This window comes from Python bivittatus, unplaced genomic scaffold (genome assembly GCF_059951505.1).
Source record: "Python bivittatus isolate LINGU-HERP-01145 unplaced genomic scaffold, Pbiv_v1 ctg000610_np1212, whole genome shotgun sequence".
Classification (NCBI taxonomy): Eukaryota; Metazoa; Chordata; class Lepidosauria; order Squamata; family Pythonidae; genus Python; species Python bivittatus.
The window spans coordinates 5,828,737-5,856,460 of record NW_028277088.1 but is presented as its reverse complement, the minus strand read 5'-3'; the positions used below and the strand labels follow the sequence as shown (position 1 = coordinate 5,856,460).

Here is a 27,724-nt window from a genome sequence, read left to right as displayed (position 1 = left end):
CAGGCAGCCTCCATTCTGATGCACAAGTGAATGGCAGTAAGCTTCAGGCTTCGTGCATCTGCAAACATTTTATATATTGCTCATTTATGTTATTTATGTTGCCAGCTTCTTCAAGCATGACAGTGGGGGATAAAATATTTCAAATCACACTCCAAGGCACCTTGATTCCAAAGTCTTGGAGACATATCCTAAAGCCTTTCCACAAATTGCCACAAGATTGTAATTTTTAATGTAAGAAGAGGGAAATCGTTAAATCTATGGGTTGTCATTGCCATTAATCTCAAAAAGATTGCCCATCCTTGCTATAATTAAACATAAATAATGCACTTGGCAAAGACCCTGAGACTCTCCATTACGTTCAGATTGAGAGGAATCATTTAGAAATCTTATTCTCTCCTAGTTCATCTGAGAAAACAGGTTTTACTACTTAACAGATTTTTGTATAGCTTCAGTCTCTTGTTCAATGAGCCATTCATCATACAAATTTAAACAATGACAACCAGGTAAGATGCTTAGAAGGGGCAGGTGTCTTTGGAATCATGTTGATCAGAAGGTCAAAATATGAAGTCACTGAGAGATCAGATTAAATTCTTAGTTGCCCTATTTGACAGTTTGTATTATCGGCAGAGAGAAAGTGATAGAAATCTGGCGGGAGACAAAAGGATTCTCACTGTATTTGTTTCATTACCAGTGCTAAGTGTATATGAACTAGGCTTTTAATGATGTTATTATTGTGACTGAGAAATTTAGCTATCAAAATTTATACAAAGATATATCCAGTATACAGAGACTCTAGGAAAAGACTCTGAGGTCCATCTTATGAAAACAACTACAGTTAGAGTTGAAACGGTTAGTGGGCCCTAAAAATGTACTTATTCACACAAGCCTTTAAATGTTTTAATGTTTTGATATCTTAAGTGCATATTGCTTTATGTTTTAGTCTTTTATATTTCTTGTTTTTAATAATGCCTTTAGTTACTGTTTTTTTGTATTTTTTAAGCTGCCTAGAGCTCTTAAGAATATATGTGGCATATAAGTTTCTAAACAAATAAATAGTCAAATACGTAACAGCCAACTTAGTTGAATTTTATTTATTTGTTTATTTAAATTTATATAGCTGCCTATCTCACTGCTGCAACTCTGGGCAGCTTACAGAATTAAAACACAAAAAAAATGCAATACAAAGACAACCACAGAAACAACAACAACAAAAATCATTAAAAACATTAAAAACAATAAAACAATTAAACCATAAAAACATACGGTTTATGTTTTTGAATTGCTGTTCACTTAATTGACTATTCCATGGACAGCCTTTTGAAAAATAAATACATAGTGGAGCAGAAGGTCTTATTTCAGTAGGAATAGAAGTAGGAGTGGAGTTAATGCTTCACTTAGGGCTGCCTTGTTTGGGCTGCAGAAAGTTAGACAACAGCTAGATGGCAGCAAAGAGCTAGATTTCTAATGTCTCTTTTCTGCCATCTAGTGTTTGCTCAGCTCAGATATGGCAATCTTACTCTCCTTGCAATCTGGATGTCCATCCAGCCCCATCTCACTGTTTGCTTTGGCAAACAATCTTCCACAGATGCCCGTAAGAGCACCTGACACAAATTGTAGCCTCAGAGGGGGATACATCTGCAAGTATCTGATATAATTTGGCCCATAATGCTTCTGTAGCCTGGAAACAAACATTGTAAACTGGAACCTGTCAAGTATGTCTGTATGTGTGGGTTTTTTAAATTAATTAATTAATTAATTAATTAATTAATTGAATTTATATAGCCTCCCATCTGACTACCATGATTCTGGGTAGCTTACAAAGTTAAAAATCCAGGAAACAATACCAAATCAACAACCCCCCCTGCAAAATCATTAAAAACATTAAAAAAAAAATAAAACTATTAAAAACATAAAAACATAATCAGCAGGAGAGTGCCATTCATTTTCCTAAAAGTACAAGCAGTTAGCAGGCTCTCCACCAACATCACCAGATCCCCAGGCCAGGTGACAAAGCCACGTCTTCAGGCTCTTCCAGAAGGCCATCAAGGTCGGGGCCGGTCTCATTTCAGGGGGGATGATGTTCAAAAGGGCGCGTGCACGCGCACACACACACACACAGTGCTTCTTTTATTCACAACCTGTTTCCTTGTTGCTTCACTCCAGTGTTAGTCCTCAGATTATTTTAAATGTACTTATTTGTATCATTCACAGACTTCTTTTCTGGTTCCTGTTTTCTAAAATCCACAGTCTCATGTACAGATAAATCAGAAAATGAAATGCCAAGGAGGAACCACATAACCACTCCTTCGTTAGTGCATTCTTTCCTCAGCAGGGGAGACATAAGAGCAATCACAGAGATGTGGCTTTTTTTTCCTAATGGTTCCAGGAACTTAGTTTAGCTCCCTGTCCCAGTTGACGGTGGAAAGTTTGAGCCGAGTAGCTAGGAAAAATACAGAGCACCAGAGCCCATGTGAACAAACACATTTGGGGCCTGGTAGGAGAGTCCACCTACTGTCCAATTTTGTGGGAATTGATGGAGAAAAGGAAGAGGGTGCATCTCTTTTCCTGCCTGAATAACGTTTTCAGCCTGTATCTCGAGAGTCCTCATTTCCATCTTCTTCTGGAAGATGGCTGCAGATGTGGAAATGCATGTTTCGTTTTGGACCAGCTTAATCTCTACAGTGCTTGGCAAAGACTTCTGAGAACTAGATTTTAATAAAGTTACTGTCGCTAGCTTTCCTCCCACCTGTCCACCCAGAACTGTAATGCCCTCCCTCTGAGAGAAGAGAGTCTGGGAACTGTGGTCCCAACATGGTTGGAGGGAGTCAGGTGGGGTGAAACTAAGTTACTTTTAATCACAGTTTAACAATATTCAGAAAAGTCTTAAACACACTGCCTTAGTCTTTAATCCTCCCCAGTTTGTTTGGCACTGTGGGTTTCAAGGAGGAGATTTCTGTGTCTTCTGTTCTAATGCTAGTTCTGTCTCACTAGTGGAATTGTTAAAACTAATCCAGATTAGAAAACTGTAACTGTTAAGATTATATATAAACAATTTATATCCGATTCAAGTATCTATATAGTCTTTTCTTTGCCTCTATGAGAAACCTTTACTGTTCAACCCTATAACATCCACTCAGAAATCCCATTAACTTCAATGAAATTTACTCTCAGGCTATTACGTATATAGGGTTATTTGCAAATTGTCAGTACATTACTTCTTAGCTCTTACTTCAAATTGTGGCTGTGGAATGGGAAGGAAACAAAATCTTTTTTTTTTCCTGCCCGTCTTCATCGTTTGTAGCAAAATGGTGTTTGTGGAAATACATACAGCCTCTTTGAATGGAAGGAATTTAGTGTTATTTCCCAAATTTATTTTCCCATCCTTTATGTGAAAGAAGAAAGCACCCATGGTCATGTACAACCTTTCTGGTTTCACATTTTGTTTGAGTGATCTCCCCATTTTCTCTGACTACAAATGGAGTGGAGAGACTTGCTCCTGGCTTCATCTTAGATTCATTGACTATACTTGCATGACACAAAGTTATAATGGAGTTTGTCTTAGGATGTCATCTACACCCAGACCACGACTTAGAGACCATAGTTGTGTGGTTTGCTTTAATCAGAGTCTGTAATTGTGACTTAGGTCTGGTTTGCTTACATTCATCCCAGGCCACTCTATCATTGGAATACAAATTGGTGGTTGGCTGGCCTGCAGTAGCTGCCATTGGTCCTTCGGGCATAGAAATGGGTTGTTCAACGAGTCACAAAGAAGACCCAAAATCTCCTTTTTACCCTCCAGAGTAGTGTTTCTCAACCTTAGCAACTTTGAGATATGTGGACTTCAACTCCCAGAATTCTACAGCCACATGGCTAGCTAGGGAATTCTGGGAGTTGAAGTACACATATCTTAAAGTTGCTAAGGTTGAGAAACTCTGCTCCAGAGGAATGTGGGGTGGGAGGGATGTGGGGATCACTAAAGGGCTGAGGGGAACCCCAACCATTTATCATCCCATTTCAAATCTAATCAGGCCATTGTGCCTTTCTTCCAAATTTTCTAAAATTAAAATAAAATCAGGAATACAGGAGCCCCCCCCCCCCCACGTTGATTGGATTATCTGTCCTAGTTAGCAGTCTGAATGGTTCATGGATCATTTGTGGGAGAATCATCAAGTTCACCCATCCGCCTTACTTAATCTTTGAGCAAAGCTTAGCGTGTTTAAAATTGCAAACTGATGCAGTTTATTCCCCACTCAGATGGGTTTATGGTTAATTCCATCTGCACGGGCAAATATGGCAGAGAATGCACATGTGTAGTTCTGCTGACAGAGAAAAGAGAGGAAGTACAAAGATTGTCAAACTACCAGGACTTTTTTTGTTGTTGCTGGATATGAAGAACAACATCGATATGGCTGTAGCATCACAAATGCCTAGGAATGCTACTGTTCTCTGAATGGATTCATCTGTTTCTCCACTTTTCACCCTCCACCATCTCTCTTCTTGTAGGACAAACAATCCTGGCAAAGTGAGAGGGAGATTTTTAGCACCCCAGGAATGAAGCATGAAAACCTTCTGCAGTTTATTGCAGCAGAGAAGCGAGGAACAAACCTGGAGACAGAATTGTGGCTGATCACAGCTTTCCATGATAAGGTAACAAGTACTGAATATGTTGGTACCTTGCTGACAGCAGAAAAACCAAAATACATCTCCCCACAGAGAGCATTTCATAGCCTAGTAGCAACACAGGGAAAGGCCCTCTCCCACCTACACAACAGCTGAGCTTCTGGCAACAGGGGCATCTTCAGAAGAGCTGCTCCTGCTATCTAAGTAAGTGGGCAAGTCACTGCAGCTATATTTGCTGTAAACTCAATAACAGCCAAACAAATTGGGCATCACTTTTCAGACTCCTTGATTCCATTGGAGGATATTTACGCTTGTGTTTAACTCTCTCCTGCAGATGAATGTTACTTGCAGCCCAGCCTGTGTGTGTTCCATGCAGAACCACACCTTTGGAGCTGTGACCCTTGGGCTTACTTCCAGATAAGCATGCTCAAGATTCCAGCCTTAAAATACTTAACTTTGACTGGGCTCACTGTAAATGCAACACACCTGCTACTATAAAGACCCACTGGCACAATTTGGGAGGGTCCATAAGAATCATTGATATCATCTAGGTTTCCCCCCCCCAGGGCTCTTTGACTGACTATCTGAAGGGGAACATTATCAGCTGGAATGAACTCTGCCATGTGGCAGAAACCATGGCGCATGGGCTCTCATATCTGCATGAAGATGTTCCTTGGTGTAAAGGGGAAGGACACAAACCTGCTATAGCACACAGGTAGGTCCCATTTTTAATCAATAGCAGCACTAAATCAAAGTTTGTTCATTTACTTTTAGATTTTCATCCTGCTTTCTTCAAGGTGGTATATGGAGCACTCCCTCTTCCAATCTGAACAGTTTGTATCCATGAAGCAGCCTACTCCAACCTCTTGCCCCTTGCTAGGAGAGTTGCACTGCAACTCCCATAATTCCCAAACAGCATGAAGTCTACAAGCTGTTTGGGGTTGTCACATCAATTCAGTATTGGAGGACTATGATTGTTGCTGTGGTGGTCCTTGGTTAGCTGCATTTCAGCTTTATTTCAGTGCAGAAAGATCAGTTATAAGTTCAGTAGAAAAATAAGTAAACCGTTGTTCAGAAGTCAAGTAAGCTGTTTTGTAAGCAGATGGTCCCTGGTTCCTAGAATCCTTAGCCAAGGTGACCAAAGGCTATGCTGTCTGGAAATTCTGGGAGTTGGAGCAGTGTTTCTCAACTTGGCAACTTGAAGATGTGTGGACTTCAAGTCCCAGAATTCCCCAGCCATCCTTCTGGAATTCTGGAAGTTGAAGTCTACACGTCTTCAAGTTGCCAATGTTGAGAAACACTGAGTTGGAGACTTGACATACATGAAGGCTGGAAAACTAGAATTCTCAATTGTATCAGCTTCTCAGTTGTGAAGATGTGTGGGAACTCTGGTTCAATATCTGGAGAGATTACAAATAGGTGCTAGATATGGAAACAGGCTCCAGCTCAGGTGGCAGCACTTAGCCATCCTTGGTTGATCTCAAAACCTCTAAGTGGGATTGGGCCTGGTTAGTACTTGGATAAGGACCGCAAGAGATCCCAGGACGTAGGCTAGGCTAGGATGGCAAGGAAGACCTTGTAGGTCTCTTTTTTGGTCTTCTGCCCACCATCTGAGTGGTATATTGTTTCTGGATCACGAGCGCTATTAGGTATATGCCCATTAAGCTCCCCCGAAAAGACAATGACAAATCACTTCCCTATTGCTGCCAAGAAAACTGCATGGACATGTTTGTGAAGTCACCAGGAGTTGAGCTCAACTCAGCTCAAGGGAATCATGACGTTTTATGCAAGCACTAGCCATTCTTTGCTTTCCCTTCGAAGTAGGGAGAACAGCAATCCACTGACCTTTAGGACATTAGAAACAGGCTAAGGCCCTGAGGGGTCATGTCCAGTTCTGTCCCTAGTTCAGAGGCGATCTACCACTCAGAAGATGATGAAAGGCAGTAGACCAGATAGAGAGCTCTAGGGTCTTTCTTGCCACATGTGTAATCTCCAGAGGCCTGCAGCTATGTATCCCATGCATTGAGGGTGATGATTTTTGAGGGTGATGATTTGAGGATGATGCTTTGAGGAGTGCTTGATAGTGGTGCCTAATGTTTGTGTGTGTGTGTACATAACACAGGTGTATATAGTTGTTGAACTATAGCTGCTAGTGCCCCTTACTGTTACCCAATATTGGCCATTGGACTAGGCTGCTAAGATTTGTAGTGCAGCAAAATTGGGAGGGTTCACATCTCCTCCAGGATCCTGAGCCATGTGGGAGCTTCCATGGGAGTTGCACATATTTAACCAATATGCACCTGAGAAAAGGTTCTTCTAAGGTAGAAACTGAAAACAATTATCCTAGCTTTTTGGTGCTGTACTGCCCCCTGATGGCACTTCATTTCAGATATAAATAAATCGATTTCAAACATGAACTGGTTACAGTTTTTGTAAGTTAACAGCTCCGTTCGTTCGTTCGTTCGTTCATTCATTCATTCACTCATTCATTCATTCATTGGAACTACAGTTTCCCCAAATGAAAATACTTTTCCTATTCTTTCACCCAAACAAAAATGAGTGGTTTTCTTTTACAACTGAAATATTTCTTCATTCTATACCATCACCATCATATTCCTTATTTGTTTGTTTGTTTATTTATTTGAAAGACTTGTATGGCCACGCAACTTAGAACCACAACTCTGGGCATCTCACAACAGTTATATAAAACCAGTCATCATGCTTAACTCCAGGTGATTTACATGAATATAGACATGCAGTGTTCTTACCATGATACAAAAGTGAATTGCTACTATCTTTTTCCAGGGTATTTCTCTTTTTTTACTTCCCAGTCTACCCTTAAGCCCTTCTCAGGTGGTGCTATAACCAAGACTGATCCTGCTCAGCTCTCTAGATACCCAGTCAGCTAGCTGTGAAACCTACGTGCGGTACCAGCAAGTCTGTGTTATCCATACATTCTAGGATGCTTACCCAATCTTATATGGATGATTCCAGGACAGTTAGTTCTATAAACTCTGAATTGGACATTTGGCCAATTTAGCTTACTGTTACAAGTACCAGTAGTTCCCAACTTTTTATGCAGACCAAATCATTGTTATCCAGAACTTTTGAGGATGTTTAAATAAACAAAGTCTGGTAATACAGTGATATGATGGTATGTGGGAATCACCTTGGGAAACCAGAGCAATCAAGGGAACAGTCAGATAAAAGGCAGCTTAGCCCACAGCAAGAATGTGGCGGGGCAAGGGGCTCAGAAGAGACTCTCACTAGGCTGTAAAGGGGATGGGAGGAAACAAAAGGGAGAGAAGTACTTTCAGATTTGCAAGATTCTGTTAATGTAACCTTACAATAAAGTAGAATTAGCTCATCTGGTCGCGTTTCCTGTCTGGTCTACCTCATAAGGCTAACAGGTGGGTACAGGCACTAATGCTTTGAAAAGCAGGCTCTCTGATGGCCAGACAATGTGGAGCAATCTCCCTCGACACAATGATTTTCAGATACACTGGATGACAACTCCCATATCCCCCAAATGAGTGTGTGTGCATTGTGATATGGGACTTGTAGCCCAGTACCTCTGGAGAGTATGTCTCACTATCATTTGTCCTGTAATTAAAGAAGGTAATGATAGTTACTTTTCTTGTGCAAGTCCCATTTGTTTTAGGATTGGTTGGTTGGTTGTATTTTTATACTGCTATAATAAAAAAAAACTATTTCTGGCCATTTAAAATATAATTAAAAAGTGGTTGCATTTTTTTTCATTTAGTTTTATGGTCATTTTATTATTTTATATTGAACAGTGAATATGTTTTTATGATTGAATTGGCTTTTAGATTTTTGGAGAAGGGGAGGACATGGTAAAAGGCAGTATAAAAATGTCACGTTCAATAGATTAGTTAGTTGCAGGTACTGTTAATTCTCAACCCAGAGCTGGGCAACTTCCCTCCAGTCAGCAACCATGTGGTGGGCTTAAGGGGTTAAATGGATGCTCTGTTTGGGGGAATGGCTTTTTTAAGCAAAATAAAAGTAAAATGAAGTAAGAGTAGGCTTGCTGAAAGGCTGTGAAAACCTGGCTCTTCCCCCAGATGTTGGACTGATGTTTGTGGAACCTACTATGGTATTGGGAGTTTGTTATGATGCCTTTCCTGATGTTATTATGGTTGTGTTTAAAGGTGTTTTTTTTTAATGTATTTTTTTGTGGTTTGTTGTGAACTACCCAGGGTTCTGTATTTAAGATGGGTGGCCATATAAATTTTTGAAGAGAAGAAAAGGGAAGAGAAAAATATTGGCCCTGACCATTCCAAGGGCCACAAAATAGCTGCTCAGGGTCTCTCATAGGATGCCCACCCCTTGCCTTAACCAGCTTTTTGATCCAACAGGTAGCCTGTAGAAATAGTGTTAGTCTTCACAATGCCTGGGCAAGAGAAAGGTGATTTGGAAAACATTGGAAGCCCAGAATATCTGCACATATTCTTTCACTATCTGGAAAACAGGTAGCTCTCTTGGTCATCGGAGGCTTAAGAGAACAAACAAAGCTACAGCTTCAAACTGGGTCTGAATAGTGAAAGGATTTAGTTGTTGTGATTTCTGTAGCCTAATCCCTTTTTCCTTTTAATAAATCTGGATAGGGAAGCCTCTGTGAGAATCTTGGTTTTGGGTGTACTTGGCTGTCAAGAGTTTGACTAATCTGGCAAAAGGTCTCAAGCTGTTTCTCCCACAGCACCGCAATAGTGTTTCTACCAGCTATAACGTGCACCCAGTGCCTGGGAATTATCCTTTCTCTTTTCTTTCCCTCCTCGAAAAACAAAAAAAAATCGTGGGTCAGGAGGGGGTGGCAATTTTCCTTCAGGACACTGTACACCCTGGGAATTCACTGCATTCTCCCTCCACCCTTTTGTAAGCTTTCTCTCCACTGTGGTATCTCTCTTCGTAACATATTCTGACAGAGCATTTCAGAAAAAAAATGAATCTGCCCTCATTAATTACATTGCTTGGCCCCATGCTTGTCCTGTGATCTGACCGGCTGGGATACCACCGTCAATTGAACTGATGGCAAGAGAATTATAATGCCAAGCACACGTGGGTCTACCATCTGCTGCCTGAAGTCTGCAAATTTAATTATGTTCAACCCCCGTTTTCCCCCTCCTCCCTCCTCCCTATTGAAAACGTTGGAAACTCCAGGAATAGCTTAATAAGTACAGGGCTTTAATTTAAGAGGTAGGCAAGGAAAAAATGCAGGCAAGGGAAACTTCACTTAGAGATCAAAATCAAAGGCAGCATTCCAGCCACCTGGAATTTCCAGCTTTCTAGGAAATGCTGGCTAAGGAATTAAGAGTATGAGTAACAAGGGAGAGATGCCATTGCACATGATGTGTCTTAATGTTGGCCTGGCTTTGCTCACTGATCTTCCCCTTCGTGATCTTTCTCATGTATTGGGTTTGCATCCACCTGTTGCTGCTGTCAGTGGCAAAAATCTCATGTCAGTTATTTTATCTTGGTTGTTGGTTATGTGCTACATTAAAAACTCATACCCCCCTCTTTTTTTCCTTGTAGAGATTTCAAGAGCAAAAACGTATTGCTGAAGAGTGACTTAACAGCCGTGCTCGCTGACTTTGGACTGGCTGTACGATTTGAACCTGGGAAGCCTCCAGGAGATACCCATGGACAGGTAAACCTGGACCTTAGCTTATGCAACCTCATTTAGCAGTATCTAATTTGGAAGGTAGGAGAGGATAGAAAAATCTGTTTGATTGTCACATAGTGCCTGGGTTCTGTACCCTGGCAAACAAGTCACAATTGTCGTATACACATGGTGTCCAAACAAACCATGTTAGGGTTTAATATGATGGCCTTGTCGACATAACATGATAAGACAATGCCTGGATTTCTACAGCACACTGAAACACAGATTACTCAATCCTACGTTAGCCCAGCTTAGCATGTTGTGTGTACCCAACTGTTGTCTATTGTGAGGTATAGGGGTGGTTGCATTTACGCTGGTTCTTTGAGAACCTATCCAAATTATTACAAGGTTCTATAATGTTGCAATGTTATGAGCTATATATACTGTGTAGCGCAATAAGGTGAGCTCCTGAGAGTTTGGTATGGTACCTGTATGTGTTTTCTTTAAAAAAAAATCACCATACCAAAATATCTATACTGGGGAAGATGTGTGCAAAAATACAAGAATGAAGAGGAATGACTCAAATATTGCTTGCCATAATATAAACTTAAGGAAATAAATACACATACACACAAAATATGTATGCAAATATGGAAAGGGCACAAAAAAATAAGGTTAAAAAACAAGACATGGAGCAAGACCAAGTGTGATAGAATAATGGCTCACAGATTTTGTGAAATTACCACAAAATGATCAAATTATTCCTTATGCTGCCATTTATTAGTATGAATTCTTCCGTACTTCCCTCTGCTTGTTAACCGTTCCCCAAGTGGAGAAATGCTGTACAGGTAGTCCTGTCAGATTCAGCCCAAGAACAACAGTAGTTCAGTTCCTTTCTTAGCTTGCACCTAATAGGCAGAATCTCGCCAGACTAAACCTGTGCTAAAGCAACTATATAGTGGCTATAATCAGTGAGGCTCTAAGATGGGGCCAGCCTCATCCTCTTCGTCTTCCCACATTCTTGTTGCGGGCTGAGGAGGCGCTTGCTCTGGAATGCCTCTCCCCCCTCCTGACAACCTTGAACTTCCATTCCAGAATCTTCCCCACTCATGCCATCCATTACAAGTCCTCACTTACTGACTCCAGTTGGGACCAGCAACTCCATCGCTAAGCAATGCAGTTGTAAAGTGAAATGTCACATGATGGTGCCCGACTTATGACATCAGTTCTGGCTGTGGTCATTAAGCAGATCACCCACGGTCGTTGAGTGTGATGTCATGTGACTGCAACCTGTGACTTCCTACCGGCTTCCCCTTTGACTTTGCTTGTCAGAAGTTGGCTGTGAAGGTCAAAAATGGCAGTCATGTGACCACAGGACACTGCAACCATCGTAAATGCGTGCCGGTTGCCAAGTACCCAAATTGTGACCAAGTGACCGCAGGGATGTAAATCTCCTTTTTCAGTGCTGCTGTAACTATAAACAGTTGCTGAATGAGCGGTTGGTAAGTGAGGACTACCTGTATTCTTTTGGAGGCAGCAGCAAGTCAAGATTTTATCAAAATGATGAAGAGTGCATTGTTATGTCACAGTTCAATGTCCATCCCTTAAATATTTGCATACAACATCACACAAGTACAAAATCGATGAAGTATAACTTGTGATATATGTTTCACCCCCCCCCCCAAAAAAGATCATGTTTGGAGATAATTTAACAGGAGATAATTCATGCAGATGGTGTAGGTTGTTGAAAGTACCTGAGAAAAAAGTAGCCTGGGCCATCCACCAGTCCCTTCTGCTTGCAGCCCTCTCATTCTATCTCACGTCTTCCATCCCCCTCAGTAGAAGGCAGAGAAGGAAAGGTCACTTCAAGTTAATTGTTGCAGAGGTTTTTTAGAATTAGACTGATATTGTGGCTCGCCCGCCTTTGCCTCAATCATGAAACATGCCCCTTCCCTCTTGCAGCCTGACACCCAAGTGATGTGTTGCTCAGCTAAGCAAGTCACTCTGCAGAGATCAGCCCCACCTTTAGCCTGATCAGCTCACAAACCACTTAGGGACGTTTCCCCATTGAATTTTCTGTAGCCTTGAATAGGATTGCTCAGCGAACAGATTCATTAGTAGAAAGGCATTCAAGCTGAAAGGTGGAAATGCTTGACTGCACAGGTAGTCCTCATGTTACGACAGGAATTGGGGTCGGAATTTCTATTGCTAAGCAATGCGGTCATAAAGTACGATGTCATGTGACCACTTCGCTTAGCAACAGCAGTCCCAGTTGCCCTTGTAACCCCAGGACCATGTGGGTCGTTAAGCAGGAAGAGGCTGGAGTCCCAGGCAAGGAACAGGGTGTGTGTGCGCCACAGGCTGGTGCTGTGGAGTGCAACAGGGGCCATAGGGGTGCTGTGGGTGGGTGCTACAGAGCACAGGCAGGCGGGCAGTGCTATGGACTGCCAGTTCCTTGGGAACTGGTACTCCGTAGTGGGGCTCCTCAGGAGAAAAAGCAGCAGGAGCGACTTATGGAAGCAACTTGCAACCTTTCCTGCTGGCTTCCCCATTGACTTTGCTTGTGGGAAGCTGGTAGGGGAAGTTGCCAATGGCGATCATGTCACCATGGCTTGCTGCAATGTCGTAATCGCAAGCTGGACACCCGGGCACACAGATTGCGATCAAGTGACCACGAGGATGCTGCGATGGCCGCAACTTTACAGACCAGTTGTAAGTTCCCCTCATTCAGCACCCTCTTAATTTTGAACAGTCACTGAACGGTCATAACTCGAAGACTACCTGTAACCAGGGTAATAACAACAGCAATAACTGTTGCTATTACTATTACTTCTTCCTCTCCTCCTCTTCCTTCTTTTCTCTTTGTTTTAAAGAACCACAGCTTGAAACTATGGGAATCTCCTCGTTGGGTTTAGTTCTAGTAACTGATTCCTGTTTCTATCTCAGGTGGGAACAAGAAGATACATGGCTCCTGAGGTGTTAGAGGGAGCAATTAACTTCCAGAGAGATGCCTTCCTAAGAATAGACATGTATGCAATGGGACTGGTATTGTGGGAGCTGGTCTCCAGGTGTAGAGCAGCTGATGGTGAGTACTAGTATCCTTATTGCATACTCTCTTGGTTTCTCAGAAATCTACCTACGTCTCTCTCTCTCTCTCTCCCCCCCCCCCCCAATACCATCTAATGGATACTATTTACATTCATATGCCTTGAGACATTTAAATTATACAGGGTCTTTCTTAAAGTGATGGACACATTTGTTCAGAGCAAACATTTTAGAGAAAGCTAAAGGTTTTACAAACTTTTCTTTATCTATTAACATTAGATTACTAGAGACGAAGATAAGTTATTAAGAAAATATATATTTTATTAGCCTGTGTTTAGTTCAGTTACTTGGATGTTTCAGTTCACCCAAGTAAATGGTACAATTAGATTCATTGCCACAAATAATTTTATAACTGTGACTTTTTAAAAAAAAACAGCTGGAGTTTGTACAGTAGGGTCTCTGACAACAATACAATACATTTCTTAGCCTTTTTAAAAACAAAGCAAAAACAGCTCAGAACAAACATATGCAAAAATGGTATGAATCTGAAATAGATTAATTCCTCCATCCCTGCTGCTTACACAATTCTTGCAGTTCAGTCTCTAGGTTTCAGAGATCCCTTCTTAAAATATCCTGTCCTTAATGAAACTACGTCTTGATCAAAGTTTTCTTTGACTGATGCTCCTTTTTACTCATCACATGCTTATTTCCCAGGCAGAGAGCTAATAAGAATATAGTAAGAAGTTCTTTATATTATGGGTATTACTTGAGAGCAAGAACAGTGTACGGGCAGGTTGTAATGGTGAAGGGAGGGAGCCAGAGCAGGATTCTGCTCTCATTGCCCCTACTGAGCTGTAGAGCTGGGTGGATGCCTAACAATGCTGATTTGGAACATTAACCTCAGTACTTGGATAAATGATTCAGTTCCATTTAAACAAGGAAATAATCAGTATATATTTGTGTGAAGTGCATAGTTTAATGCCTTCTTTGGTTGTGGGTGAGATACCAATTAATCAGTTACCTGTTTGTTCCATTAGTTTGCACTTGATAGCGATGTTGTCTCTTCTGCAACTATAGGTCCAGTGGATGAGTACCTGTTGCCTTTTGAAGAAGAAATAGGCCAGCATCCATCTCTTGAAGACCTACAGGAGGTGGTAGTTCATAAGAAGATGCGTCCCGCATTCAAGGATCATTGGCTTAAACATCCTGTACGTCCTTTCTCGATGCTTCAATTTTTCTCCCCAACGTCTAGAGCTAGGCAGGGCAGTGCAATTCAGCAGAACTCAATATCCCTTCAAGTTAGTTAGCAAAGTAACATTAGCTAACTAATGTTGGCAATTTTACAAAAAGGATTGTCTCAAGCCATAAGCAAGGTTCTTTATTAGAATTTGTCTATTGTTGCTGTGGTTGCTGCCTTAATTTGTAGTAAATCTGAGCAATCATCAGGAGTGTAGTAAGAAGAGGAAGGAGGTTAACAATGCTGAGGATACATTGTTTTCTTTGCCTGCATATAAGAAAGAATTTTTTTTTTTTGAAATATAGGTGTCATCAACCAAATATGATTAGAATTCAAAGGACCTTGCAACTAGTTCTGTGTGCCGGGAAGAATTTGGGTCTGGATTTCTCTCACATCTGGCTATCCGTCAAGCCACTTAACAACACAAAGAGACTTTAAAAAATAGTATGGTGGGAAAGCCAATATTTAACACCCCCACACACACACACACTTATGCTGCTTCGTGTTTTTAGAAGCCATTTCTGGTTCTCTTGGCTGACCCATCAATATGGTGCCTTAGAACCCTTTAGCATCCATTTAGAGGTTACTGAAAGAATGGAAGACAAATTAATAGAACTTCCAAAAATTAAATATCCCACTTGGACAATCAGTACTCCTGTTTGATATGCCCGTATATGTACCTTTGGCCATGGATGCAGCTGCTGCTTCTTTCTATCTTTGCATAGGTGGGAAAAGGACCACTAAGTCTTTCATTAAGTAAAGCATCTTGTGAACTGTGACAAGCCAAAGTTGTTGTGGTTTCAAATAAGCTGAGGTTTAACCATCTTCAAACAATTATTTAATAATCTAATTCATTGCAAAGTTGTAACACGTAACTTCTCAGTTGAGCAGAATGGGAAACGATGGTTGATTTCATTGTTGTTTTTATTTGAAGGGAAGAGCAAGGCCTCTACCTTATTTGTATCTGAATGCAACCTATGTGGGATGTGGAGATTTAGATCTAGCAGCATCAAGCTCCGTCCAGCCAGTCTTTCCTTATTAAATCCTTCTGTTTTCTCTTTGCGCATTCAGGGTTTAGCACAGTTCTGTGTCACAATTGAAGAATGCTGGGACCACGATGCAGAGGCACGGCTATCGGCAGGTTGTGTGGAGGAACGCATTTCTCAGATACGCAAATCAGTCAATGGCACTACCTTAGACTGCCTTGTTTCCATCGTGACCTCTGTCACCAATGTGGACTTGCTGCCCAAAGAGTCAAGTATCTAAATCCTTGTTTGCCTTTTTTTTTTTTTTTTTGGTCTTTCCAGACTCAGTGGATTTTTTTTAAAAAAAGAAAAAAGTGAAATCACAAATTCAACACACACACACACACACAAGCATACATATACATGAATGCAGCTGCTATTTTTAATCTTGACTTTTATTATTATTATTATTATTATTTGTTATTATTATTATTATTTTGATTGGATCAATTTTACCAGCATGTTGCTCTACTGTATTAAAAAGAAAAAAAAAAAGAGAAAGGACATCTCTCTGCAAGCATTCGGGTGCCGACTAATGAATGCAGTCACAGTGCAGGTACCTCAAAACCTCAATGAACTCACTTTGTTTCTTTTTGAACCTATTTTCTGGATTTTCTCTTTTACCGACCTGCATTTTTACACCAAGCATCAGTGATAACAAGAAAACAACCTACTCATCTTCTAGACGTGCTGCAAAGTCAAGACTGTTACATGAGATCACACCTCAAAAACTGGACTTTCCCCCCAATTTTTCCTTTTCTTTATTTTCTATTTTAGACAGTGAGCTTAAAAAAAGAAAAAGCAGATGTGTCTTTTACGGGTCTAACGGGTGTTGCCGTGTGGGGGGAGGGGAGTGATTGAGTTGAGAATATTAACTCTGATGGTAGGATTGAAAATGAGAAGTTTAGTAATAGGGCTGGGGGATAAAAGAGATGGACTTTTGCAGCATTTGGAGAAACATCGGCTATAGAGCTACTTCTCAGGAAAACAGTTAATGAGAGGATGGGCAAGTTTTGAGGCAGAGTATTAAACTGCTGCAGCATGCAGAGAAAGTTGGGTCACAAAATCACTGGTACAAATGGATTCTTAATTATCTCAGGCTTGGGTAATGTTAAATGAAAAAAACCCTTTATATTATATTTATAAGTTCAGAGAATGAGGTCTTGGGATTCAATAACTGCAGATTTCCCTCAATGTGTCTAATAGAGCAGTGTTACAGTTCTAAACAATTTTCTGAAATTTTAATAAAAATACGAAAGACAACCAACTCCTGACCTAGAGCTTAAAAACGGCCAGTGTATCCCATTATATATTGGCATGCAGTATTCAAGGTAATTCATGCAATGACGTGAAGCATCCTTTCTTCGAAGACTCATTGAAATCAATAAGACTTGCTTCCAAGTAAATGTGGCCGGGATTCATCAGCAGTGAAATTCAGTTTCACTCTTAGATCTTAATATCTGCCGGACAAATTTACATTGAGGTTAAGCCTGTTTAACTGCTATGGCTACCAGGAATTGTAAGGGGAGATAAACATTCCCCACTAAGAACACGTAGAAAGGCTGTCCCCGGTGCTTCACGGGAATGTATGTGCAGGTGTAAAAAAAGTCAAGATAGCCAGCTGTGATCACAGCCATCTTAACTTTTTTGACACCCTCCCCCCTTCCAGTGGACACCCTTGCATAGTCCTTTGGCAAAAGTCATGGCAGTTGAATCAGTTTAATACAGTTGTCAACGTTTCTTTGATTTACAGCATGGATAGGTATAGTATAGTTTAGACTGATTCTAAATACATTTTTACATGTTACATGGAAATAAGTTCCTTTGCTTTCAATGCGGCTTCCAGCTGGATGAGGTTGACGGGTCCCTCCTATTTTATTTTTCTTGATTCTTCATTCTCTGAATGCTGTCACCCAACTTTTTCGTCTTAACAGTGGTGCATATTTTAAATACAGTTAATTCTATTATGCCATAAAACTCGCTCTAGTCAGTGAATGCTCCTAATGCTGCTGATACAACATTTAAATATTTTTTTAACTTGCAAAACATGCAATGATTTTTAAAGAAAACTTAGAACACACATACACATTAAGTGGCTTCCGAGGTTTAAACTAAAAAAAAAAGTTTCAAAAAAAAAATCTTCATGACCACAGACCACCTCAAACCAGAAATACCTCAGAATTTTCTACTTGTATGAGTTTTATTATATATTTTGTTAGTTGTGTTGTCTTGTAGTATGTATATTTTAATGTAAGTTGGCTTTTATGAAAAGGGAGTTTTAAAAAAAGAAGAAAAAAAAAAGAAAAAAGTTCCACAATCTTTTAGGAAGTGCTACCATTTCTGTTGGTTTTTTATTTCTATAAAGCACCATTGTAAATAAGTGTAAACAGTTTTAGAGGAATTGCCTATACAAGATTGCTGGGCAAAATCACTGTTACTTGTGAAGGCTTGCTTCCATTTTCTTATTTTTGGGGAGTAGTAGGAGCACAAGTTGTTTTAGTAAAGAATACTAGTACAGCATTTCCTTTATGAAATATTTTCCCCTGAAGATGTTAATCTATGAAAGAAAATTATTTTCTTTAGACTTGCATTCAGCCATTGGTTGATTGATACCCAGTTAATGGAATACAAATGATCATTCAATAAAACATAGAGGCTGCAATCCCTATTCCCCTTATGCCAAGGCATTTTCATTAATGGTAGGAGAACAGCTACAGAAACATCTCAGAGAAGGTGTTTCCTAACAAAGAACAGCAGAAGGAAACTAATCTTGCCAAGCAGACGTGTCCAAAATGACCTGTCTTTTGCCTTGTGAAGGGAGAGGAGAGTTGCTTTTGACTGCTTATGAAAGTGCAAAAAAAAAAAAAAAAAGTTTCACTTTGCATGCTTCCGCACCTATTTCAAGGGGGAAGAACTTGATGTTGGGAATTTGAGGATACTGTCCTTTCCTTGGGAAACAGTTGCCTCCCTAAGAAGGAAGTAGAAGTATTGATGCTTCTTCTCTTTGCCCCATTTCTGAACATCTAAACTATTTAAGGTAAAATGAGCAACATTGAACTTAAACTTAATTGAAATATATTAGGTGTACTTTTACATACATTAAAAGTAATTGAGGAATATGAACCGATTTATTATTTCAAATAAATATGTAAATGGCAAATGCAGACGCCTTTTCTGAACTTCAGGAGTGGGCATCTGGAGGGGGGCAAATGATGGCACGTATGTAATCATACAAATACCATAATTTATAAACATGTTTCAAGTGTCCTACAACTTGTACGTAATTGTGGCATTTGCATAATTACATCATTGTGCACATGTCATTTTGGTGTCATTGCAGCTTGCTGCAGGTGCTGTTGACTTCAGGGGGATCTATTCAACATTTGTCAGTGATTAGTATGTTAAAAACTAATTTTTGCATACTATTGACTAAACAGGATGATAATTTCATTGGCCATGTACTATACATTTTTTTGCAGAATAGACCTTTGTCGCTGTTCACTGTTTTATATCAAGATTAACCATCTGGTTGATTCACAAACTTCATTTTGGGACTGGCTCTATAACAGAAAATCCTAAGAGTCAGTAGTTTGATGGATTCAGAAAATACAAAATGAAAATGTACCAATGACTGGAATGGAAAGTAGTTAGTGCATTTACTCTGCAAAGCCTCAAGCAGCTGTGGAGAACCAAACTAGGACAGGCCTGAACAACTTGTAATCCACTATGTATTGTGGCTTGCCAAGTAATTAATAACTCCTTTGATTTTGCAGTCACAATGAGGTAATTTTTTTGAGTACCTACTATACCTTTGTATTTGGAAGTAGCAGGCTGTGTTTAATTTGGAAGGGGTCACCAATTATGAGGCTTCAACAAAGAGTTCTAATTTATGTCTTTACAAATGATAATGTTAAGGGGAACAATGCAGGCTTCAGGAAGAGTGAAGTGAAGGAAAATAGAACCATTAAGATGAAATAAACTTTGAAATCTATATATCTCTAACAGTCAAGGTGGGTGGTCAGCAGTGGGGGAAATATACTGTTGTTAATGCTGTGCTGCTTCAAATATGCTTTTTCCTCTCTTGCAGCATTATTCATATAATGGCTAAAATAGGTTTGATACAGCAGTTGCTTTGCTTTTCCATGAAACAAAATTTTGAGAAGCTTTAAAGTATTCCTTGAACGTGCCATATGGGGGTTGTTTTTGTGTTTTGTCTATTAGACAGTGTCCTCAGTCTTCCCTGTATAAAGAGAGCGTGTCTGTGCATATTCATACTGGCTGAATTTAATTCTAACCCAGATTGACTGTTTCTTACTCACTGATTGCATCTGCTTGCTTATAGATCATTTGGTCGCCAGTTACTTTAGGAAAACCGTGTGGTTAGCTGTGATTCAGATGTAACCCCTTAGCTAATCTATGTCATCCATGCCTTTTTTTTGTTAGCTTCTTGGTATGTCAGCCTTCCCAAATGTGGTACTCATGAAGACATGTTGGGATTGCATCTCCCAGAATTCTCAGCCTGCATGGCCAAAACTGTTGTTGGCTCAAAATTCTGCAACCCAAACCCATCTGGAAGTCCCCAGATGGAAGAAAGCTGGCTTACAGCATCTTGGATGTCTAATAATCACATTTACCTATTGATAATGCAGTGTTACCTGTTGGGTAATCAAATTTCTTCCTAAAGAGTGGTTCCCCAGTAACACCTTTCAGTCTTCCTGGCCTTCAGTTGGTCCTGTATATTTAACATGAAGAAGGTTCTTGATATAGCAATAAGGTAGCTCAACCACAAGCATAGCTATGCATGAGAAAGCATTATTTCCAAATAAGATTTGGTCTAAAGGTAACTATGCCAATTACCCTAACTAGTGGTGGTTTGAAAATATTTCATTAGCTGAAATAGCAACATTTTTTACAAGGATATCCTTTACATAACTGTTAAGTGGGATTTCTTCCCAGGTAGGGCGGTGTAGGATTGCAGCTGGAAGCTTACTCCATGTTATACATCTTCACTCTTTACATAACTGACTGCCAGTGGCTGTGTTCACTCATCATATTAAGCCATAATGGAATGGGGGGAGGGGTTAGTGTGATGTGCGAATCACGAAACCTTGGTTTGTTGGTTTACAATTGTGTTATAAGGGCAAATGGGCTTTACTGATCCCAACCATGGCTTAGTGTGATATGTGAACAGTGATTTCATGGCTTGAAACTATTTTGGTTTTTTTTATCCTGCCCAAGCCGCTAATCGATCCACAGAAATGCAAGGTAAGAGCAACTTTAAAAATGAGGGAAACCCCCAAATACTGCTTAAAATCTTCCTCCTCGAAAGATTGGTTCTGGTTTATTTCTGGGATATTCAGCAAGCCATGGTTAAATGAAATCATGGCTGAACATATTGTGTGAATGCAAATTCTGTGTGGTATTTAGATTATAGGTCACATTTTGCTGAGGAGAGCTCAACAAGGTAGAAAATGGAATTCTCAACATTGAAATGCCAAGCAAAATCTGTGCTATTAGATCGCACCTTAGTTCTAGATTTTTGCATCACTACATCATGACTTATTAGCAGTTGAAATAGTGCTTATATTTAAAAACAGGTATTCTACTGAATTCTAAAACATCACTCAATGGTAAGTAGTCATTGCTGTAACTAAGAATTCTTACTGAAACAAATTTCAGCATCAGATATTTTTCCGTTTCTTCCATTTTGAAACCTATTGATATAAACAAGTATAAATAATTTTGTAGTTTGTTTAGTTAAAGTTTTAACTATGATTTTGCATGGTATTTCTTTTCTGCACCATACTTTCTAAAGCAAGGGTGGCAGGCGATAGCTCACAAGCCATGTGCAATCCCCAGAACTCCAATTTTGATCTCTCACAGATTCTCCTTTTTGCACACAATACTGCCCTTACACTGTTAACAACCATATGGAGCAAGAAGCTAAAATGTTTCCACTAATCCAGGTTTCCCTCAGCTTCCAGATAAGTTGGAAGTGTAATTCCTAGTATCCCCCTGCATGGTCTTTTGTCATTATGCATTCAATTTTCAAATAATGGGGGGGGGCATTGCCAGGGAAACACACAGAAACATGTTTCATGATGCAGGTATCATTTTGACATCATGGCTCCTCATATTCTAGCTCCTTTGGAAGGTGCTACGTTGGGCAAAGGCTGATACAGACGTTCATATATAAAATTTGCAGTTCTGCAAATGAATTTTTCATTCCTACTTAGGTGAACTGACAGATGGTTGATTAAATATGTGTAAGATTAGCTGTCAATATCCAGATAAAAGTTGGCTCTGGTTCTTCTGAGTAACTTTTATTAGCATAAAATAGCGTGCAATCCATAACCCATGTTTCTGTGGTGAAGTAAAACTGGGCTGGTCCAGGAAAACTGATTGGGATTGAAAGGCATTTCTACATGGGCCACATGGACTTTATATTCACTGCTCCCCCAGAGTAGCCCCACTCGAGCAGGCTACATGTTATTTTAGAGTATCTTCACTCTTCAGGGAGCTCAAGGGGTTACTTAGGATGGAGGACTCAGGAAACTGCTTGTAATTCTAAGGCCTGTAAATGTACATGTAAAATGTGCAACTAAGGTTGCCAGATGATGGTGGTTTTCTAACCTCCTCTATTGCCAGACCTGATATTCTGAAATGAAGTAAATTTTTCCCTTTTTATCTTCAAATCTGGAAGAACTAACCTAAACAGATTTGAAGTGGCAATAGGAAAACGGATAGCTTCATTTTAAAAAGCAAATCCTTCTGTATAATTAAGGATGTACTATATGTTCAAAATAAAACATCCAATTCACCACTGGAAATAAATATGGCCCATTTTCTAGTTCAAATTCATAAAAATCCAATTTAAAAAAATGTTTATGCGCTGCAATTATATCTCCAGGGTTAGCATATCCATGCAGCTGCTTTTGCTCCTTGTTTGGTATAGGGCAACGTTCAGATGCATTTTCTGGTGTGAAGGGCATGAGAAATCTCTGCTGATATATTCAGTGTCCCAAAACCTAATGTTTGCATTACATCAGCTGCAGGTACTCTGGATATTTGGAGATGTATTAACTACTGATGTATAAACAGAAACTTTAAGTTTGAGTTCCTTAATGTCAGTTATTACGTTTAACATAAATCATATCCCTTTTCTTATGTCTTTTAACTCTGATGAAGGTGAGAGATTTGAATGGAAAAGATGCTTGTGAAATATGACAGCATAATTGTAGGCCATATAAAACATACATAGTGGGGGAAATTACATTTTGACTTCTTTTTGATGGTCAAAAAATTTTTAGGTTTCACTTCGTGTTGAAACTGGTTCTGCATTGCAAATTATTTTTGTATAATCTAATACATTTGTGCCAGAAAGAGGTAGAGCAACAAAAATATCTGTTTAAATACAGCAAAAACAAAAACAACACACAAACGAAGGAACTTCTGTTACACTGAACTGTTGAAAAGGTGGGCTGAAAAATGAAATGTCAAAATACTATAAGGCTACTGTATAAAACATGTATTTTAGTGAGTTCTGTAATACCTATTAAGCATTCAGAAAAAGTAAAACAAATTGGATTTCTGTTCCCAAACATTGTAGCATCTCAATTTTTATAGTAACCAGCTGTGCTACAATGACTGTATGATCTGTAAAAAAAAAGTTTGTTGGTATTGGCAATTTGGTGCATTATAGTCCTTTTGCTCTTTGAATGAACCATCTGCAAATCAGATTTCTCTTTATTACATTACACCTTTCCCAAATTAAAATCAATAGGCATGTAAAGAATCTATGTCATGTTTTGATCCTAGTAAAGAGACACTGCAAAGTCTGAATTCTTATCTAGAAGCAGAAAAAAATATTTTAAAGAACTAAAGCACATTATATTTAGAGCCCTCAGTGTATATGCAACATTTTCTTGGTTATCTAATAGTCTATGACATACATGGTTCCCTCATTTTTCAGTGCAAATGATTCTGTTTCTGCAAGAAGTTAGCAAGAGTGACAGAATAAAAACAGAGTTTGAAACCTGACTTGGATTAGTAATGGAAAAAGCTAATTATGTCTACCACTGCCCCCAGTTCAGATACCGTGATATACAAAGATTAACAACAAAGAGAAGTGGAGAAAATCATATAGGTGTGAGTTTTTAATTTGGTTTCTTCCAGATTCTTAATCAAGAGAATGTTTGGGAATTGTTCTACTAATTGAATAAACCAGGATGTGCTAAGGCAATAAGCATGAGATAGAATTCCCTGAAGGTTTGTTTTGTTTTTTAAATCTCAAGGTAATGATTTATTTTTGTAGATATCTGAATTTTTGATTCAGGGATACATTCCCACATTAAACATGTTTTTAAATATATGCTGAGAATTTCAGGATGAATCAGCCACGTAGCAAGTGTTTTGAGAGCCCGTAGCAACTTGGCAATGGGTTTTCCTATGATAAAAATCCAATAATCTACTTAGGAGTTTACGTTCTACAGGATAAACCACATGGGTCTTTCTCACATTATATTTAGCTGACTTGGTAGGAGACAGGGAATGGCATGTCATTGCTGCCTTCTATCATTGTGGGGTACGAACAAGTTCCATGTGCCATTTTACCTATTGATAACATACACTTTGCAGGCTGTGGACATAGTTCAGCAAAATGCTTAAATCAGTTTCATGGTCTAAAACACAGTGTGAATGTGTTCCCCTTAATTTTTTCAGAAGGCTCTATTTTATGCATTTCTCCTTTTTCTAGTGGTGAATCTATTATCAGATAATGGCACAGAATATAGATCCACTACTTAATAGTTATTTCAGTGTCCACTAATTATTAATAAAATAGGGGTTTCAATGCATTTTCTAAAATCTGTTAGGTCCGTGTGCTCTTTCTGAACATTTTTAATGATTTGAAACAATGCCTGGCTATTTTATTGGACACATCTACAGATAAGTCACCATTTCAAGTCTGTTAGTGATGAATTCTAATGCTTTTTATTTGTGCCTTCATTTATTTTAATGCAAAGCAACTGCTGTAAACTCTTACCTTTTAAACTTTTTTTTTCCTAGTCAGGGTTTAGGGCAAGGTGAGGGTTAGAAGTTGCTTTTTATCATTTTGTTATTTCTGGATTCGATCTACCATCCAAGTATTTTAAACCTCAAATTCCACATTAAACTATATTTCTTTCTGGATTCTTCTTACAAGGTAACAACATACACAAACAAGGAATCATTATATAAAACGAAGAAATTTGGGTGGGGGGTGGGGGTGGAACCTGATCCTCAAGGACTAAAATGTAAAAATAAGCTTGTGGTTATTTCCCACAAAGATTAAACCTAACAGGCTTCTTTGTGAAGTTCTCAGTTTTGTTGGATTTATGTAACGGCAAGAGAAAGTGCTTCCTTTCCATAATACTTGGACTTCTACTGTTTCAGTTTTTTAGTAGGATATATTTCCTGATTATCTTGTCAAATTTGCTTCGTACTTCTAAAAGCAAACAGATACCAAGGGATATCACAAGAGGATAATTGTTTTGGGAGAGGGTTATAATGGACTGAGCACAGGAGTTGATTTACTGAGCCCTTTAGTAGAGACTGGTCTTCCCTGTTACCTTATGTTGCAGCAAAATAGAGCATTACCATTTTCTCTGGAATAAAAATCTATAGTGTTATTTTCACTAATCTTGGTTTGGTAGGGGGACTGTACTTTTTAAAAAGCAATTTATATACTCCTATGACATTCATTGCTGGTCATTAATATATCAAAATAAAATCTTCCCATCAAAATTTAAATTTGGTGGTAAAACAGAGTTCAATTTTCACAGCTGAACTTTTCTTTTTAAACACGTAAGTGCATCAACTATTCATAAATTTTTTGCTGATGAGGGAGAGGAACTTAACACCCTCTCTATTAAAGCCACTTTTCATATTAATTTATATTGTTTGATACCTCAGAGTGGTTACTGTTTTGGTCTCCAGTGCTGTGCCCTACGTTCACAAAATGCCAGGGCCTTCATCTTCCTACTTTGCCCACTTTTTAAAATGAAAACTGAAGCCTACAATCTTTCACCGAATATATGTCACATTTTGTCCCTAAGTTTGATGACTTTTCTAATGTAAAGTTAACCTAAGTACAGTTTGTCAGTTCTTGCGGAAAGAGCTTTCTGCATTGTTTTGTAGCATTAGAAATTTACACTAAAAGTCAAGGAAAGAACAAAATTTGGAGGGAAAACAAGAAAAACCTTAATTTAATCAAATACTTGGTTACCATTCATTTTTGTCAAGTATTTCTAAATTGTGAAGTTTATTCAAGGAAACCAAATAAAAGTCTTAAAACTACTTCAACAGTGAAATGTTTATCAATATTATGATGAATAGTTGCATCTTATTAAATTGTACTACATGTACATAGATCTGAACAGGAGTTTGCTTGTTTCTATAAAATTTCAGTTTTGGATTCCTGACAAACTCCAGAAATAAGAATTAACTAATTTAGGAAATGGCTAAATGCAGAAAGCTCTACCAGATGATGAAATATTCAAAAGATTATTGGTCCTTGGCTCAAATTCCAATGTACTGTTTGTATACCAAGATATGTGAAATGTAAATGTTGTAGGTTATATTTCACTCTTGTAGCTAAAAAGAAAAAAAAAAAAGAATGTAGATCAGAGATAGCTTGTACTACTGAGTTAAGCATAAGTATCCACTTAAAAGAAAGAGAATTAAACAGAGGAGCTCATAGCTGTAACCCCTTTTGAACTGAAAAAGTGTGCTGATTTTTATATATATATTATATTATATATAAATATAGATATGCATATGTAAGATGGCCTAAAGAAGACATTCACTGTACTGCAGTTATTAAATGGAAATGTTTTGAAACATTGTATCATAATTCATACATTTGCAATGGATCTTTGTTCCTTTTTACTGTGGTATTTTAGAAATGAGTCTCATGTTTGAAAATTAGATCTGCCAAGTTTGGGTATTGCTGCTTCAGCTAAGCACAGGGTGCCCAAATAAAACAGTATGAATGTAGTATTTTTGCCTTGTGTGAAGCAGTTCCACTCCAACAAATAGGAGGGGAAAAAAGTAGAAAGAACTATTTCAAATTTTATCTTTTTCGTATATGAAAATAAACAATAAATGACAATTATCAGTCTCTTTTGTGACTTCTAGTTCCAATTCTATTCTTTTTCATCAAAAACATCGCAGCATTATTTTTGTGATCCTAACTCCTCCAGGACTTCACCCTAAACAAGACCAGATTTTGCAGTTTTGCCACTATGGTGAATCACCCATACAACGCAGTACTTAATCGTATTTGTGTAGCTATTTCATTTATTCTAATTCCTATAACCATAGTTATGCATTGATCATTATTATCATACAACTTGCAGTGCAAGCAGTTTACAGTATAAATGGAGGATAAATAGGAAAATTTACAGGGGACAGAACAATAGGTAAGAATAAATGTATAATGTTGCAAAGAAATTCTGTGGGGAATTCTCTGAGAAATCCCGGACTGCTGAAGAAGTCCACCATGCTCTTAAGAGGTCAGTGTTGTAGAGATAATTGTGTGCATCATTACAGAATACACATTATACATTATCACTTTACAGGTAGTCCTCATTTAGCAACTGTAATTGGAACCAGCAACTTGGTTGTTAAATGAAGCAATTGCTAAGTGAAAATTACGTGACTGTGACTGTGCTTAAGATTTTACTTTTGCTTTCCTTTGCTTTATAGTGTCAGAAGGATATGACCCCAAAGAGCAGGGTGAACCCAAATGGTGAGGAACTTGACTCACAAGTAAGCCAGGAAAAGGGAAAATCTTACAGCCCTTTTTCCCTACTCCCCTGCCCTTTGGAATGCTCATCCCAGTGCTGGGATAGGGATAATTAGCGAGAAGAGAATTAATGTTTGTATTTACATTGATTGGAGAGGAAGGGATTACAAGAGAGTAAGCAGGCATACAGTGGGGAATCCACATAGAAAGGAATGTGCTAGCATTGGCTGTTTGCCTGGCCTGCTGGAACCTGCAAGACATAGCAGTTTAGGAGGCAAAAAGCCTTTATTGTGAAACTGATGAGGGTCTTGTTAGCGTCAGGCAGTAGTGGGAATGGGCAGGAGGGTTCTAATCAACTAATTAAGGTCACAGAGCTGAGCTTGTTAACTTGC

The 27,724-nt window shown here is 38.9% G+C and overlaps 1 protein-coding gene across 1 annotated transcript in view; it reads left to right on the top strand.

The window, feature by feature from the left end:
• The window catches only part of ACVR2B (activin A receptor type 2B), a 121,471-nt gene extending 94,781 nt beyond the window's left edge, over positions 1 to 26,690 (top strand). Inside the window, exons 6-11 of the mRNA XM_088150279.1 lie at positions 4,504 to 4,647; positions 5,187 to 5,335; positions 10,171 to 10,285; positions 13,187 to 13,325; positions 14,363 to 14,493; positions 15,594 to 26,690. Coding sequence (XP_088006405.1) covers positions 4,504 to 4,647; positions 5,187 to 5,335; positions 10,171 to 10,285; positions 13,187 to 13,325; positions 14,363 to 14,493; positions 15,594 to 15,788 — 873 coding nt within the window. The 3' untranslated portion in view covers positions 15,789 to 26,690. The remainder of the gene's footprint in view (positions 1 to 4,503; positions 4,648 to 5,186; positions 5,336 to 10,170; positions 10,286 to 13,186; positions 13,326 to 14,362; positions 14,494 to 15,593) is intronic.
• The last annotated feature ends 1,034 nt before the right edge of the window (positions 26,691 to 27,724 follow it).